General features: G+C 36.6%; 1 protein-coding gene across 7 annotated transcripts in view; it reads left to right on the top strand.

Annotated features, from left to right (window-relative positions):
* SCHIP1 (schwannomin interacting protein 1) overlaps positions 1–17107 on the top strand; it is a 142410-nt gene that overhangs the window by 105156 nt on the left and 20147 nt on the right. For 6 of the 7 annotated variants that reach the window (XM_007432838.4, XM_007432839.4, XM_088132283.1 and 3 more), the window contains one exon: positions 16822–16940. In XM_007432838.4, the coding sequence (XP_007432900.1) occupies positions 16822–16940 (119 nt within the window). Of the gene's footprint in view, positions 1–7013; positions 7514–16821; positions 16941–17107 lie in introns of those variants that run through there. The other variant, XM_007432840.4, reaches the window with a different exon arrangement.

Below are 17107 nucleotides of genomic sequence, written 5' to 3'. Positions count from 1 at the left end.
AAAAAATTTCTGATGCCCATTCCAGTATTAAGCAACGGCTTATTTTAATCATAGTCTCTTGTAAGCCAGAAAAGCTGGGTTGAAACCTCATGTTCATCCATACCAAATTGCATGACAGCATAGCCCAATGTGTAAACCCATTCATAGACAAAATCTCAAAATTATCTTGGTAGGTTGGAAAACTGGGCTAAAAGTGACAGAATGAAATTTAGCAGAAGCAAGTACTTAGCAAACAGAGATCAAATGATGGGGATATCCGGCTTGATAATGTTACTTGGAAATACAGTCTTGGAATTGATGCTGATTCCAAACTGAATATAAGCCAGCAGTTTTATATGACTCTAAAAACAGTGATCAATTTTAGACTGCATTGACAGAAATACAACTTTGCAGTCACAAGAAATAATAGTTTCAGTCTATTTTATTTTGGTCAAACCCTCCCTCAAGGGGATGCCCAGTTCTGGGAACCACACATTAAGAAAGATTCAGAGAAATTGGATTAGGTTCAAAGAAGTTCAATGATGATGATCAGGGTATCAAAAATTATGGGGAGAAATTGAAGTTGTTATTGTATTGGACATTTCATTTTCAGTGTGTTCTAATTGTTCCTAAGATGAATTTTTACCATTCTTATCTCCTTTAACATTTTCATGGCTGTTCTCCAGTCGCTGTTACATCGTCACAATGCATTCAGAATCCATTACTATATGACTGATTATATGTAGGAATGCCCCAGAAGATGATTTTGAAACTTATCTCAGTCTACTTGGGTTTTCACACACATAAACATGCACAGACGTATTCTGCAAATATGGATATCTTGGTATTCATAGCTGACTTCAGATCATTTATGGCATTGTTCCCAGTACAGTATTTTGTTTTCATTTATTTTAAACTTACTGAGGGCATTTTAATGTTTTTCATACCATGTTAGCCACCAAGAGTCACTAGTTTACAGCTGGAAAATAAACAATCAAACAAATAAGATCCATAAGGAATTTTGTTTATATCACTCCATTGTCAAAATAGTCTATATATTCCTAGCCCAGTCTTCATTTTCTTACAGATTAGCCAATCTTGTTTAGGAGACTTTGGTGAGAGACTTTGTCCAAAGATGTTTGGAAGTACTGTTTTTTTAACACATTGTTGAAAAGCCTCTGTGTGTGCCCCAAAGCCTCTTCTGACACTTCCAGGCAGCTACTGAAAGCACCAATGAGGCTCTGAGGCAAAACACATGATCTATGCACTTCAAGGATTTCACTGATTTAGTGGCAGAAAATGGCTCACTGAAGTAACTTACAGCTACTGTATTTCCCTGTTGTGAACCAGCCACATCAAAATATAAATGAGCAGCATACATGAATGTTGATATTCTTTTTATATGAACAAACCAATGCACCAATTCTCACTATTGAAATAGGTTTATATTACAAGGGTTGAATAAAAAGTAATACATCCAACAGATGGCAGTAGCTCTGACATGTTCTTTAACACCTGTTCTTTCCCTTTAGTTAGTACGAAGTTCCTGTAAGAAAATGTGTTGTTACTGTTCATGAAATGGAAGCATGAAGTGAATAGTTATCAGTCTGCTTTAAGGAACATGCCATAATTGATGTTTTGACTGTGATAGAAGTCACTGCAATTAAAATTCATGGAAATTAAAATTCACCATGAATGTATGGTGATGAGTGTGTTGATATGAGCACTGTACATCACATCACTGGGTCAAAAATGAAAAAGATGGTGAATTGGGAAGTTCTGATTAGTGTGATCAAGAATGAAGTGGAAACCTGTGACAATAACCAACAAGTTTCACATGGGAAAGGTTAATGAACCTATGAAGGACAATCAGTGGATCACGGAAATTGCTGTCAAGCCTGGCATTTCACAGAAACATGGGTCACATTATTGATCTTCTTCACTATCAGAAGGTTTGTGCAAGAAGAGTTCCTTTCATGTCAACAGCAGGGGTGAAAATTTCAAGAGCTGAAATTTGCCAGCAGTTGTCACACTACAAAAAAGAAGAGGAATTTCTTCACAGTATCACAACAGCCAATGGGCTCATTGTTACAATGAAGAAGCTAAGCATCAGTCCATGGAATATCATCTCAAAGCTTTAATTGTGGGAAAAAAACAGAAAAAACAACAACTCATACTTAGGGTTTTTGAGATGCAGATGGTGTTGTTCACATGGATTTCTTTGAACCTGGCACCACTATCAACTCAGACTACTACATTGCAAAACTCAAAATTTTGAAACAATGATTAAGCAGAGTTCAGTAACATAAGAAGGAAATTTTGCTGCAGCATGACAGCACTAGCCCTCACATCTCATGAGCTATCCAAGAGGCAGTTGCAAGGGTGGGTCTCACTGTCTTATCCCATCTAGTCTACCATATAGCCCAGATTTGGTGCCATGCAAATTCCAGCTTTTCCCAGAACTGAAGGAATACCTTTATGGCCATCTGTTTGACTCAAATGAAAAGGTGGAAAGAATTGCAAGGGCCTTGTTGAAGAGACAAAGTGTGAAGTTCTTTGTGATGGCTTTAAGAAAGTCATTGTTGTCCATCATTGGTTGAAGTGTAGAGTGAATTGTGTGGAGAAATAAATGCAGGTAAAGAGCTCATTTCAAGCATTAATTTCCTGTTTTGTTTATTAAAACAATCCTATTTAAACCAAAGTTATGGAACTAGAGGCGTTACTTTTCATTCAACACTGTGGTTCATTCGACCTTGTGGACTTTTTATCTGTACATGCGATATGTAGAAATCATGGAAACCATCATAACATCACAGTGTTCCAAGAAACAGCAGAAATGTACTCCTTTTTTATTTACAGCTGGGGGAAGGGGTTCATTATTTTAATGCAACATGGGGGGGGGGGTAAGACAAGGCATTAAGTCCCAGTGCTTCACCAGCCAAGATAGACAAGTATTGATTGACTGGTAGATCTTGCATCTGAACATGCCCTGTCCTCATTACACCCCAATTTCCAAAATGAATTAAATGGGTCAGAACTGCCCAGAATGATATTGAGTTGGAACAGAATGATATTTATAATTTGGAATCAAAAGGGTTTGTGAGATGGAAGACTGGTCAACTTTAAGCATCCTGAGAAAGTAAAGTCCCATAAAATTCATTGGAACATATTTCTAAGGAATTGTGCTTAAAATTATATTTTTAAATATTACTATCTATGTTATTTGCAGTACAGGCACAGAAATTCATTTGTGATGCAAGGTATTACGACAGATAATTCCCACAGAAAAATGTATGGTTTTTTGCTATCATTACATTTATTAAACACAAAAAAGAAGGGTATGACCATTTTTAAAAGTTGTCAGTAGTACCTTATGAAGATTTTGTCATATTTTAACATTCTTAGCTAATAAAACATATTTTAAATCTCCACCCTAGTAAATGAGTTTATCACAAAATAAACGGATTTATCTTTTGTTTGCCTGGTAATTGAACAGGAAAAAGGAAGAATTAATTTTAGTAACACTAGGAAATGACACGCTGAGTCAGCTGTGAAGATGGGAGCCATAAAAAAGTAAAGCATATTAACATAATTCCTATGTGCAGAAAAGTAATTACACAGAAGCCTATAAGAAAAATAATTGAATTTAGCTTGCCCTGCATATCAATGCATGTCTTCTTCTTTTAAACTTTTGAATAGCGCATACTAGAGATTTTAAGTCTTTTACAAATGGTAGTAATTGTACTGTAGGATTAAATATTTTCCATGTACGTATTTAATAGGAGCTTTGAAAGGGAAGTGTTAATAGCAGTTTTATTGATATTCTGGTATGTAGATAACATATCACAATTAATTTTATTTGCATATGTGAAATCTCAGTTGCACTAGAAACTTAGAGACAGAAAATCCTAAAGCAGTATCCTCTTTTTTGCTTCATATTCATTATTCTTCTGTATATATTATTTTGTGGCTGATGAGCCCTAACAGATTAAATGCCAAGAACATTACATTCAGAATGTTTTTGAAAATCATGACTTACCGTTACAGGGGCAAGCCTTTGACTTGATCACTCAATCCTTTCCTTTCTTTAAGTGTAACAGAAGGACAAGCTTGGAAGGTTCTGCATAACATCATTTTGTTGAACCTAGTTTTCTGCAGCTAATCTTAATTATGGTTTCCTTGGAAAAGGTAGGTTCAAAACCATGAGTAATAGAAATAGCTTCTTTTTTAAAAAAGCATAGTTTGGATTGACTTCAGACAAAATATCGACCTGCAGTTAATCCAAATTGAAGGAAACTCTTCTGAATTTCTCAAAATCATGCCGGAACCTAAGTTGGCCTTGTGTTAGTTCCAGTAATATATAAATATGTAGTTTACTATATATCCAAATGCAACCATCATTATTCAAGGATAGTAAAAATCTTCATGGAACAAGGAGGATGTCTAAACTCCCCTTACTGAAACTACCTTTCCCAACTGATACTGTATTCTAGGTGTGTTTTCAGCTGGAAGTTCTGCCAACATATCTGAACAGTAGTAACTTCGAAAAGGCTGCCTTAAAGAACTAATGTCCTTTAATTTGTCTGAGAAAACATCTTCTAGCAGATGTTGAAGAAGTATGTCCTTCAGAAGTAGCTGATTACAGTTTTCACTATCGATTACTCTGACCCTGCTGGCTATGGGTTCTGGATATGGTGGCTTTGCAGTATCTGTTCCCAGTCTCTGTCTGAAGCAAAATAATTCCAAGTCCTCTCAAAGTACCTGAAGTGTAAGCTGGTGATATGTCTCCCTATCCTTATAATAAAAAATAACAGCATGAAAGGGCTTTCCCAGTTAAACAGGTGCGGAGGCTGGTGAGAGCTCTCCAGAAAGTCAAGTCATAAAAGTGTAACTTGAGTAATAAATGGCACCTGTTTATTGTTAGATGCCAATAACTTTTTGACTATATTTTATTGCTTATTTTAACACAAAAACATGGGAGATTATTACTGTACTTTTTTGGTAGTTGCCTCAATCCAAAAGTAATTCTTTCCAAGCAAAATTCTCAGAGGTTTTTTTGGATTGATTTATTTGAAATGAAAGGGATAGGGTAACAAGAATTTGGGCAAATGAATGATTTCCCAGGTAGAACCACTTTATTTAGGTCAGTGACCTTTTTTTCCTTTCTTTCTAACAAGTTCCTGTGATCCATCAACAAGGCAGGTATTTCATGATAATGGAAAAGCTTGCAGCTGTCTGTTCATATAACCATCTCTGAATTTTCATCAGTATGAGAACTCACCATTATAATCATGCCACCCAATTTGCTGCTGAATTTTGACAGTGCAGTGTTGGTGGAAATTGTTTAAAAAGTGGGGCTAACAGGTCCCATATGGCCTCTAGGCCAAAGGGCTGCCCAACCTTGTATTAAATAACTGTTAAACAATAATAACTAAATTTCTCTCAAGGTGGCTTAGCCCTCATCATTTTGCCCAGATTCTTCACACAGGGATGATGTAATTCAGTAACATTTTAGAGAATGATATTTAACATGAAACAGAGAGTTTCTGCCACAAGAGGTTCTGCTTTGGTAATCTTTAATGGTAATTTAAAGATAAGTTTGCACAAGATCAAGAGGGAAATAAGGAGCTACTACTATAAAATTAACTAACAACAGAACTTCAAAGTGGGTTGCTTCTACGTTTTGTGGGAAACCCAAACCAACTCCAGATGTTTACTTGGAGGGGATGTGAAGAATGTCAAAACATCTCCAAAATGTTTGCTCAAGCAGACTAATGAAAATCCCGAGCATTGCAGGAACTGGCACCTGTTCATTCCAGAGGACTTCTGTCTTTGGGAATAGATTGTTCTTTGCTACCAAACAATAATGTTTCTGAGCTGAATTTCAGAAATGCCTCTCTTACTATTGTGTCCAGGAAAAAAAATATTATTCTGAGCAACTCTCTGAACCAAAGACTTAGACTCTAGACATAGAGGGAAGATTTTCTATGAAATACATTCTGTAAAAAACCCTCCGTTAGTTGGAGTGGCAAATTTGTACGTTCTTGATAGTTATTTTTATTGTATTAATTATTTAAGACATTATCAGTAATAGCTACTTATCAAAAATGGCTTTCAAAAAAGGGGGAGGAAAAGGAAGTAGCTTCGTCATTGCAGAACGCCTGCCTTAGCCATGGAAGCTGGCTGAGTGACTTTGGATCAATCACTGTCCCTCTGCCCACCTCACCGCGCAGGGTTGTTATGGGGAAATAGGAGAAAGGAGCATTACCTATGTCACCTTGAGCTCTAAAAGATAAAGGCAGGATATAAATCTAATAACTGATCACAGTCCAAAGAGATAAATAAAATGGGATTTTTTTTTTAAGATAAGAACATCTCAGGCAACTTTTTTATTTGAGAGACCAGCCTCAGCACTCCTGAATATTTTTTTAATTGGGGGACCAGCCTCAGCACTCGTGAATATAAGGCTTCTGAATTACTCTCCTGTGGTTCTGAATATGAATAGAGCAAGCTGATTTTGCAGGGTGGAGGGGACAATCCTTAAGTTGTTTCAGATACTTAGGTGTATTTTTTTAGGACAGGGATGGGCAGTGTTTTGACATACTTAATATGGTTTATGGTAGGGCTGTGTCAAACCTGTGGGTAGGGCCACAGTTTTTGTGTACTTCTCAGGCTGAAGTTAAACTGGGCTGAAGTTATTTTTGCACTTACTACGCTTTTTATTTACTTCCTGTCTCAAAAAAGGCAGGAAACAAGGCCACTAATTTTTAGAAATGATGGTGGGAAAAAACAGATTTAGGAACCCTGTGCAGTCCTGAAATCACAACTCTGTTTTATAATTTCTGCAATTCCATTACAAATGCAGGTATCCTTTGGTTCATGGGTTATGACTGAGCCCTTTGATTTTTATACCTTTTAAAATAGGAGGTTATGATTTAGGCTTTTGTTCCCCCTTCCCCCCACCCCGCCCTGCTGTGCTGTAGTCTGCTAGGCAGGCCTCCATCTATTTTTATCCTGAACTACCAGTGACTGGAGAAAGACTGTCGCTTTCCTTGCTTGCTCAAACAGCAGAGGAGCCGGCTGCTGTTTAAAGGAGCAGCCTTGCCTTTATTAGGCAAAAAGAAGGCTGCTTCGGAGTGGATTCTAACAGCGTAGTTCAGAGGTGCGTGATAGCAACACCCAAGACTGGTTCAAGCATCATTAAAGATGAGACCTCCTTTTGGAGAATGGAAGCCGTCCTTCCATCGTGGTGAAAAAAATAGTTCGGGAAGTTCCTCTGAATGAAGAAGACATCTGAAGTTCCTGGCCTTTTATTTATTTATATATATATATGTGCCGCCTACTGATGGCAGCTTGAAGAATAAGCCATGAGAAGGGAGACTTGGATCCAGATATGCAGGGGGTGGAAGAAAAAGTTATTTTCTTTTTAACTGTTTTGGTCTTCAAGAAGTAAAGAATGCATTTTGACAGTGATGGAATGGATGACATCGTCACTGAAGTATCCGCATTGGATATGGAAGGGAATTATAAAAAGGTAAGACAGGGAAAGAGCTCTTTTGTCTTGGCACAATAGTTCCATTTTTGCAGGGAAGAAACAAACCAAAGCCGTGCACCAAAGGGCTGGGGCCAGCGAGCCATTTGCATGACATCCTTGAAGGCTGCAAAACAGATATTTTTCTTCACATAGTGTCTCTTTATTTTGCCACAGAATGCCTTTTATTGTCAGGATCAACATTTACACTCGGTAGAGTTCAGAATCTTGGTTAAGCTACATAATACCTAGTTGTTCTTAGCATGGATTAAGACTAGCTGTTAAAACTACCTTCCTGCAGATTGCAGCCTGCTAAAAACATTCCACAGCGCATTTGGATATTGCTTTGATGCATATTTGAGACTTGCAAGAGAAACTTCTCCTTTTCCCTTTACCCTCAGTACTTTTAAGGTAGTAAAACCTTTTGAAACTGAACAGAACTGAGTTTGCTAAAGTACAGGAGATTTCTATAAACTGCTGTACTGGCCTGTCTTGAAAAAAGCATGCCAGCTGTGATATGGAACTTTAAATATAGTAATTTTCTATGCCTGGTAATACCAGGCACACTTAAAAATAACTTTACTTGCATGGCTGAGGTCTTGACATCAAACTACAAGTACAAACTTGTCATCCTTATGCTTAGAGGGCAAAAAGTTATGGGTTTTTTTGTTGTTGTCTTTGTTCTGAGCAGCACTTATTTCCTGCAGATCTGCTCAAAGTTTTTACAAGTATTCGCTGTCTGGATATACTTTCCTTGGTGACATGAAAAGTTGATTTCCAGGGAATTCATTGTGGTAGTCTTAAAGTAACCAAAATCTTTTGAAATTTTAAAGAGTTTGCTTGGTTTGATGATGATGATGATATGTCATCAAGTTGTTTTTGACTTAGAGACCACGTACATTTGGTTGATTTAATAGAAAACTAATTTAAACCAAAAACAAACAAAATAACTTTCTGAGTGGATCTTTGAGAAAGTTGAGTCAGTTTCCATAGATGCATTATACTGTTATTAAGCCCAACCAAAATGGCACAAAAGAATGTACAAGTTTATGAGTATTCCAGAATTGTTAATCGGTTTAACTAGATAACAAAAGACAAAACTCTGCAAGTAGCAAGAAAGTCTAAATATAAACCAGATGTTTTAGGCAGAGAACTGCAATTTAAAATCAGACTGAGCATACTTCCATCCTTGCTTCAGTTGGTGTACATAATTAGAATTCAGGAAGTCACACATTGAGGTCCTAATATATCCTATTACAGGAGTGGAAGCAACCTACGATCCAGAAAAAAGACTGATGATCAGAATGATACAAAATACTTTGCCAGGTGGATTGTTGACCTCATGAACTACAACGTAGTTTCATGCTTCTGGACAGAAAATCTAAATCTGCTATTCTACACTTTTATAATTCCAGGATCAAAATATTTTTCCACATAAAGCTGGAATAAAACAGCAGTGGTATACTCTAATGTTGATATGAAATAGGAATGCTTTTTTTAAAAAAATCTGAGAATTAATATCTTACTAATAAGTTTGGAGTCTAGACCTTTGAAAGATTTCACAGTTTGTTAAATGAATTCCATATTCCCACAGGGCTGAAAAGGTACTCTGTGTATTTTGTTCATTTGTTTTTAAATAAAGAACATGTAAATGCTATTGAATTTCAGATTATGTACAATACATTCGGTGTAATTTTTCTTGATCTAAATTCTGTAGACTGATTCTATCTTTTACAGCCATATGCTGTAAATGCTAGGCTAGTGTAGAGTGTTTGGAGATGTGTGAAACCATACACATAATGCTTCTAGCCAAAAACACTTGGGGGCAGGGAATAGTTCCCAATAAGAAACTTGCCAGATTCATATAAATGTTGACATATTTCCATGGTCTGCATAAAAACTGTATAAAGCTCACTAGGAATATTCGCTAGTAACACATAAAACCCATTTATTGGTAATATATGGAATAAAGTGTACTTTAAAAGGCTCGGTAAAATTATCTTCTCATCTGTTATTGCTGCTGAGTGAGCTATCAATTAATGATCCTGCTGGCTTTTGTGGAGCTCCTAGCTTTCCTTAACAGCTCAGACAAAATGATAGGAATGAGTCAGCAGCATTTCTGAAACATGGCAAAAAGCAGCAATAAAACTTATCCAGTAAATTTTGTTTGAAGCATATCAAGAAACATTATTGGAAATAATAGCCAAAAAAATGTTTAGAGTTTTCCTCCTCTGTTACTCACATTATTTTGACTTCATATTCTGTTAAAACTGTAAAAACAGCAATCACCAAACCTACGGAGGGTTCGAAAAGTCAGAATAGATTGATAGGAAATGATATAATTATAGGACAGACTAGACACACTGCTGGATATGGGGAATTTCTGTTCACTTTCTGATCTGAGGCATGTAAAAATACACTTAAAATTGTATTTTTTAGAAAGATGAATCAGACATTTATTTCTTGAAATTGATAAAATGGTTAGTTTTCCTGGCAGTTTCCAAGAAAACTAGGAAATTGTATTTCTTGGATGTGATGGCAGGAGTAATTCTTCATCTCTGATGCGGGAAGAAAGAGCTAACGCAAAAAATACTTTTTCATCCTGATCATGTATTGTAAGATACCTTAAGGATATTAAGGACATCATAGGAAAACATAGTCTAATATTCCTGCAAACAAGGAACATGAGTCATGGATAGCGATGACTACAAAATCTTTAGTATTTAATTAAATCAGCAAAGCTTCTTATACATGGCAACTTTCTGGAAGCTAGAAGCTGCATATAAAATATGCTGCATTTGGGCATTGGAAGAGGACAGATAGGCATGTCTACTTGTCACCAAATGAAGATGCCTTACTAATTGTTTTTAAGGGTCATGTTTACAAGACATTGACTCCACCTCATCCCCAGCCTACAGAAGAGGCAGTTTAGTTGCATCTTCAGCTTCCAGATTTGGAAAAGGTGTGTTCTTTCGCCTTCCAGTAGAGCTTCATGGACAATCTAAATCCAACACCAAGGAACCATCAGTTCAGCAAAGAGCAGAGGTGCTCTTTTCTTTCCCCACCCTATGTTACAAGTATTTCGAGGCTAATCATTTGTGTTCATAATCCCTTTGTGCATATATTTTGCCTTTTTCTTTTAAAAATGGAGAAAAAGGGGTAGGGGAGATCTATGGGCATTGTCTCTGATGAGAATGCTGTATTTTTTATCTTCCTTGTTTTCCAGAAGATCTTGATTGATGTTCTATTACAGAAATAAAGGTATTAAAAATTAAGGTTGAACGTCTAAAAAATATCCTGGAAGAGTCCCAGAGGGAATACCTAGAGTCCCCCAAACCCTCTTTGCCACCTTTTTAGGAGAATGATTTGTGGTTGTTTTTCTTGCCAGTGGGTGATGCTGAACAGGAGGGGAAAGGATGGTAAGGAATCCACCAGTCACTGCCCTGAAACTGTCCTGCAAATAGAAACTGTAAGGAGAAAAGCTCAGGTATGGGGAAAACGCATACTTTCCTGCCAACTTAAGAATCGGAGGAAGTCACACAAAAGCAGCTGTTATGGTTAAAAGTAGTTTAAACCACAATTTAAGTGGATTCTGTCTCAATCCACACAATTCTATCTTACCTTTCTTTAAACTATTACAGTACATTTTTACTTATTTATGAAAATACTGATATTAACCAGAGAGGGAAATTAAAGCTGCACCAAAAATTGGGGAAGGGCCCTATGGGTTATAGGTCTGTAGAGTCCTAGGGGTCCTCCGAGCTTGGTCCTTTTTCTGCAAATGTTTCATTACCCGGCTAGGTAACATCTTCAGTGCTGGAATGGGATGGGATTTGTTCTCTGTTTATATACTCTTGCATGCCCTGCCAGTGTTGGTGACACAAACCAATGAAAGCCCTCCAAAATATCTTAAGTAAACCAAAAGACCCAGTAGCACAAGAAGAAAAAACGAGTCATCTACAACATATAGTGTAAGGACTGCAACAAACACTATGCAAACAGACAGGCAGAAGACTGGCAGAGCACATCCATGAACACCAACTAGCAGTCAGAAGACATGATGAAAACTCCTTAATCTCACAACACGTGGATAGATATAACCATAATTTTAACTGGGAAACTGTCAGCATTTTAGACCAAGCTAAATCCAAAAGTGCAAGAAAATTCTTGGAAGCTTGGTATTCAGACAAGGCAGTGTTTAACAGCCACATAGAGATAAACAGCATCTACACACTATTCAAAAAAGGCAAAAGACCAGAACAGCTCCCCACCAGCAATTATCACTCAGATAAGCAAAGTTTTCCACAGGGCACTCAAGCAAGCAGCAAACAATATCCTAATCAAGGAACTACCAAAGGAACAAAACAAAACCCCCACCCCCACCAACACTGGCAGGGCATGCAAGAGTACATAAACAAAGAGCAAACTCCATCCCATTCCAGCACTGAAGATGTTACCTAGCTGGGTAATGAAATGTTTGCAGAAAAAGGACCAAGCTCAGAGAACCCCAAGGACTCTACAGTTCAACCCTGAGCTACACATATTCACCTCCATTGGTTACAGGTCTAGTAGGCATCTCTATAGATTCTGTCAGTGTGCTTTCAGATCTGTTCCCTTACTCTCAATTCCATATTATCAATATTCCTGATAATATATCCATCCATTCTGTGTGGATGTGGTGAGTTCACTTTCATAAATTGAATGGCTATATTTATATTTAGAGGAAAATGCAAGGATTTTAAGAATATATAGTCTTTCAAGATGGGTGCCTTAAGGCTACATGAGTCTTCCACAGATAATTCCCTATCCCTCTTGGTCAATATGATGTGACTGGGCAGTTACTGGTTTTTTTTTACAGAGCTCATAATGGAAGCTGTCCAAAATGAATGACCATGTAGACACTGAATAATGAATGACTTTATAGATAGATTCAGATCTGGCTCGTAAACAACTGGGTTGCTTTGGGGAAGGCTTTGGTCCAATTAAGATGTAATTCCATGCTCAGCTTTCCTTCCTTCCCTAGCTTCCTGCCTTTCACAGCAAAGCATATTTTGCACTTCTACCCAAACCAGTAATCTGTGGTTCATGTTTGCTTTTCAATTTTGATTAAGGAGATGTTAAAACTTGATCTGGTTGGTTCCAGAACTTGAAATGTAATGACAACCTATATTTTGTATGTGAAAGAAAAGAAATGGAGTCTTTACCAGATCATGGTACAGACAGATAACATCACTGCTGTATTGGGAGAAAGATCCCAGCCATTTAGGCTCCCTTCATCTTGAGTTCAATTGAATTGGCCATGGGCCACATTAAAAACCCTTTTGATTCTGTTATGAGCCCATATGTCTATTAAAAACAGCCTTCACACATACAACTATACATTCTTGGCTTCCATGTGGGCCAAGGTCTGATACAATTGGGAAAAGATCTTAAGTATCCCTTGTATCCAAATGCTGAATCATAAATAGAGTACATTGGACACAGTGCTTCCTCATTAGTTATTACATTGGCTTTATCTATGTATCTAAAAACTTACCCATAATTATTTGGCACATGACTGATCCGTTATAGCAAAGGGGCCATTGAACCTTTTAGAGTTCTCAAACTTCTAGGAATTAAAAATACCTACACTTAAAAGAGTAGATAAATGACCCATTAAACAACTTCACATTATATAAATAATTACCAGCAGACTTGTAATTGTGGCATAATAGGTGGCATTTAGATTGTTTGAAGGTACTTGGCCTGGTTACTTAACTGTGATCTTACTGCCAAAATTCACAGTATAATTACCAAACATCTGATACGCACATATAGCATTTGCTTTATACTGTACAGTATTGGAAAAGTGCAGTGGTTTTCAGTACTAAAACCAGCAATTGTTGAGCCATAAATGCACATTTCTCTTTTTAAAATGTATTATTTTCTAATAGCTTTTCCATCTTCTGCTTGAGAATGTTTGCTACAGCCAAAGCTCTATTTCTGCCTTCCATTTTAAAAAGATGTTAATGATCCTAATTTCTTCTCTCTTGTTAGATACCATTTTGAAGGTGTTGTTGCTGTTCTGTTTGCTTTTACCATACATTGCTTTAATATTTAATTTGTCCCTTTATTTATTAAAACCATTCAATACCACTTTTCATCATAAACAAATCCAAGAACAGTAGTATATAAAAAATGTTACATCAAGATTAAAAAATACATTAAAGTAGCTGTTAAACCAACCAATAATCATTTTAAAGGAACCAGATTAAGAAAAAGAAGCTGTCTTAATGCTTTTCTGAAATGCCAAGGAAATTTATATGTCCTTGTCTAGCATTATGCAGAAGGCAGAAAAATATTTTGAAGGACATAAGATTCTAGCAATAATTAGTTTATATTTAAGTCAATGTTATATTTACATTTTTTTGTAATGTCATAAATTCTTCCAGCATGAAAATCTTCCCATCTTCATCAATTCAGTTTACCATGAAAACAGATGGTAGCCTCAAAAGATTGGATGAAAAAAATATCAAATGAAAGAGACCTCTGAGGTTTCTTTTACTTTGTAGCAGCACTTGTGGTGAAGTGAAAATGAATATATCAGCTTATTAAGTTCAGCAAATGTGCTTTTAAAGCCATTGATTTTTCCCTCATGTTGCAGTTTGTTTGCCTCTGCACCTTTTGAGACAGAAAAGCTATGTGCCAGATGTATGATGTTCTTTGCACTACTGCAGATATTTCTTGAAAGGGATGGGGAATAGATTTCAGTTAGTCATGTAGCAACATGACTAATGAGTGTTGCTAAAGGTTTGCTGCTCAGAATCGCTAAGCAAGTAGACCTTGCTATAATTGCTTGATGCAGAAGTGGTGTCTGTCTCTGACTATAATAAACAAGGTAAGAATCTAAACATTGATGAAAGAAGGGATTCATACTCAGCTCTCTGCCAGAGATCTTTCCCATCTATGGTACCTATCATCTTTTCCTCTGAGATGCTAAACCACACATGCAAGAAGCCATTTTGCTCCATGCTTGTCTTTTGGCTCCTACCAGCAGTGGGAGAGGTATGGCTTCCAGTTCATTCATCAGCAGTTTGACAGTAGGGGGAGACTACTTTCAATAGGTTTGTTTAAAATAATTTTGTCTAGCTTGTTCATTTGTTTTTACTTTGTGGTGTAAAATAGCATCCTGCATTTAGGTACCACACTTTGACCATTGCTAAACCATCATCAAGAGTTTGAAAGTGACACCACGCTGGCCACTTGCAGAAAGCCAGCAGTTACACACAATGCTACAGTTTTCCTCCAAAAGTGCATTTAAAAGCATTTGCAGAAAAACCAGCCGCTAAGAATTCCATATCAAGACCTGTGGCTCTCTTATTTTGCAGTGGCCAGATTAAACAAAGTTTCAGTAGAAGAGAATATCTGTAACTCAGGGCTGAACTGTGGAGTTCTTGGTGCTTTCTGAGCTTGGTTGTTTGCTTGCAGACATTTCATTACCCAACTAGGTAATATCATCAGTGCTGTAAGCTAAACAAAGTTAAACACAGTTTGTTTAAGCAGGTTTTTATTACTATAATTTTAATTGTAATGTATAATATTTAACCAAACATAACTGAGGAATAAATTAATGTTTTTTTATGATGTAGCTTTTCTTAAGATTACACATAAGGGTGCCCCATATTTAGCTGCACTTATACATCATCAAGAAATAATAGATGCTATGACATCTATGAAAATTGGGAAAGCTCCCAGTCCAGATGATTATCTCATTGAGTGGTGTAAGCCACATGTTGAGTTATCTTCTCTAATTCTACTGGAGGTCTATAATAAAATCTTTTAAATGTGTTTTTCCAACTTCTTCAGTGAAATTTATAGCAGTTTTCAAGGCTGGTAAAGTTTCTGCTGACTGTTCAAGCTCATCTTGACAGTGTAGATTACAGATGGTATTATCCATTCTCACCAAGGTGGTTTTATAAAAGAATACCCAGCATCTGATAAAATTAGATTGCTAATTAACATTCTGGTTATATATTTTTTAAAAAATGGAAATCAGTGGTGGAGGTTTTATTAGATGCAGAAAAGGCTTTTCATACAGTGCAATGGAAATTTTTGAAACAAGCCCTTCCTTAGTTATAACAGTTGGTGGAGTTGGACATAATTGTTAATATATGCCAATGATATATTATGTCTTAATGAGTTTGAAAGCATGTTGCTTTGGTATGATTATTTTCCAAAAAGCTTGTGAGTAGACATAGTAAGGCTGGACTTCAAATTCAGGGAAGTCTGTGAAATTATGTCACCAGTATGGAATCTCAACATCAATAAACTTAATTTTAGGTGTTGGCAAATCTTCCTCCTAATTCTTGTCACTCTTTTCCTTGTTACCACCTATAGCCTGTACAACTCTCCCATTGCCTGACATTCAGCACTGATGTATTGTCCTCTAAACAGTTCAAGATGTTGTCCTCAGTTGCTTGCTCTTTGCCAGATTTCTCTTGTTCTTGGTAGTTGCTGATTTCAGATCCTTCAAAGTACAAGTCTATATCCCTGTTGTAACATAGGGTTTTCCAGCCATTTGCCAATATTGTAGTTCTTACTGCTAGCATTGGACTAAATAACCCTTGTGGTTCCTTCCAACTCTATAATTCTGTGTTTCTATGAATCTTTCTTTCTTCTTTGATGAAAGTGGTAGCAGCGGGGGAGTGGGGGGGCAGACTGCATCTTGCTCCTGGATTAGAGGTTTGTACAGCACTGCTTGCCCTCTGTGTTCAGAAACAGTAGTGCTCTAATACTCTAGATAAAAGTTTTCCTACTATTTATTTACCTTTTTATTTATTAAATATATTTCTATGCCACCACAATACAAAGAAACTGTCAGTGAGTTACATAGAACAGATACAAATACCATTACTATTATAAGTAATGGTAAACATTTTGGGAGAAGAAAAAAAAGTGATATCTGAGCCCCTTCTTTTATTGCCTTCATTACTCTAAAATAAAATATTTACTTTAAGAATTTTTTTTTATTCTGTCCCAATTTTTTTCACTTTTTGAAAAAAAGGGGGCTGGGAAACACAAAGGGAAAAGGGATCGATTTTTTTTCCCTTTTTTCTGTGCTCTGCATCTCTAGCTCTAAAGCACTTAGACATACTTTGACATTTATTCAGTATTTGCAAGGAACAGTGAGAGTAAGTAAACTCATTGTCTGCAACTGTTCTGGCATCTCTCGTTTTAAAGTTTTGAGTAATGATGTTATGTCATCTTAAAAGCATGATTAAGAAGAACATAGTTTGTTATCAGTAGCTTGACTACATTTTTTCCCCGTTTAGGCTCAAAAGAATGAAAGAGAATCTATCAGGCAAAAACTGGCACTTGGAAGTTTCTTTGATGATGGCCCAGGAATTTATACCAGCTGTAGTAAAAGTGGCAAGCCAAGCCTTTCTTCTCGGTGAGTAATGCAGCAACTGGCACATTTCCATTTTAATGCCTTTCATCAGATAAGAGTCTATAGCATGGTAGAATCATATGTGAAGCTTCAGTTTGTGTTTTGAGAAGATCATCACGTTGACTTTGCAAAGAGAACTCTCTCAGGTATCTGAGCTCCATTTTGTGAGC

This window comes from Python bivittatus, unplaced genomic scaffold (genome assembly GCF_059951505.1).
Source record: "Python bivittatus isolate LINGU-HERP-01145 unplaced genomic scaffold, Pbiv_v1 ctg000980_np1212, whole genome shotgun sequence".
In the NCBI taxonomy this organism is placed as follows: Eukaryota; Metazoa; Chordata; class Lepidosauria; order Squamata; family Pythonidae; genus Python; species Python bivittatus.
This window is presented reverse-complemented; position numbering and strand designations above follow the sequence as displayed.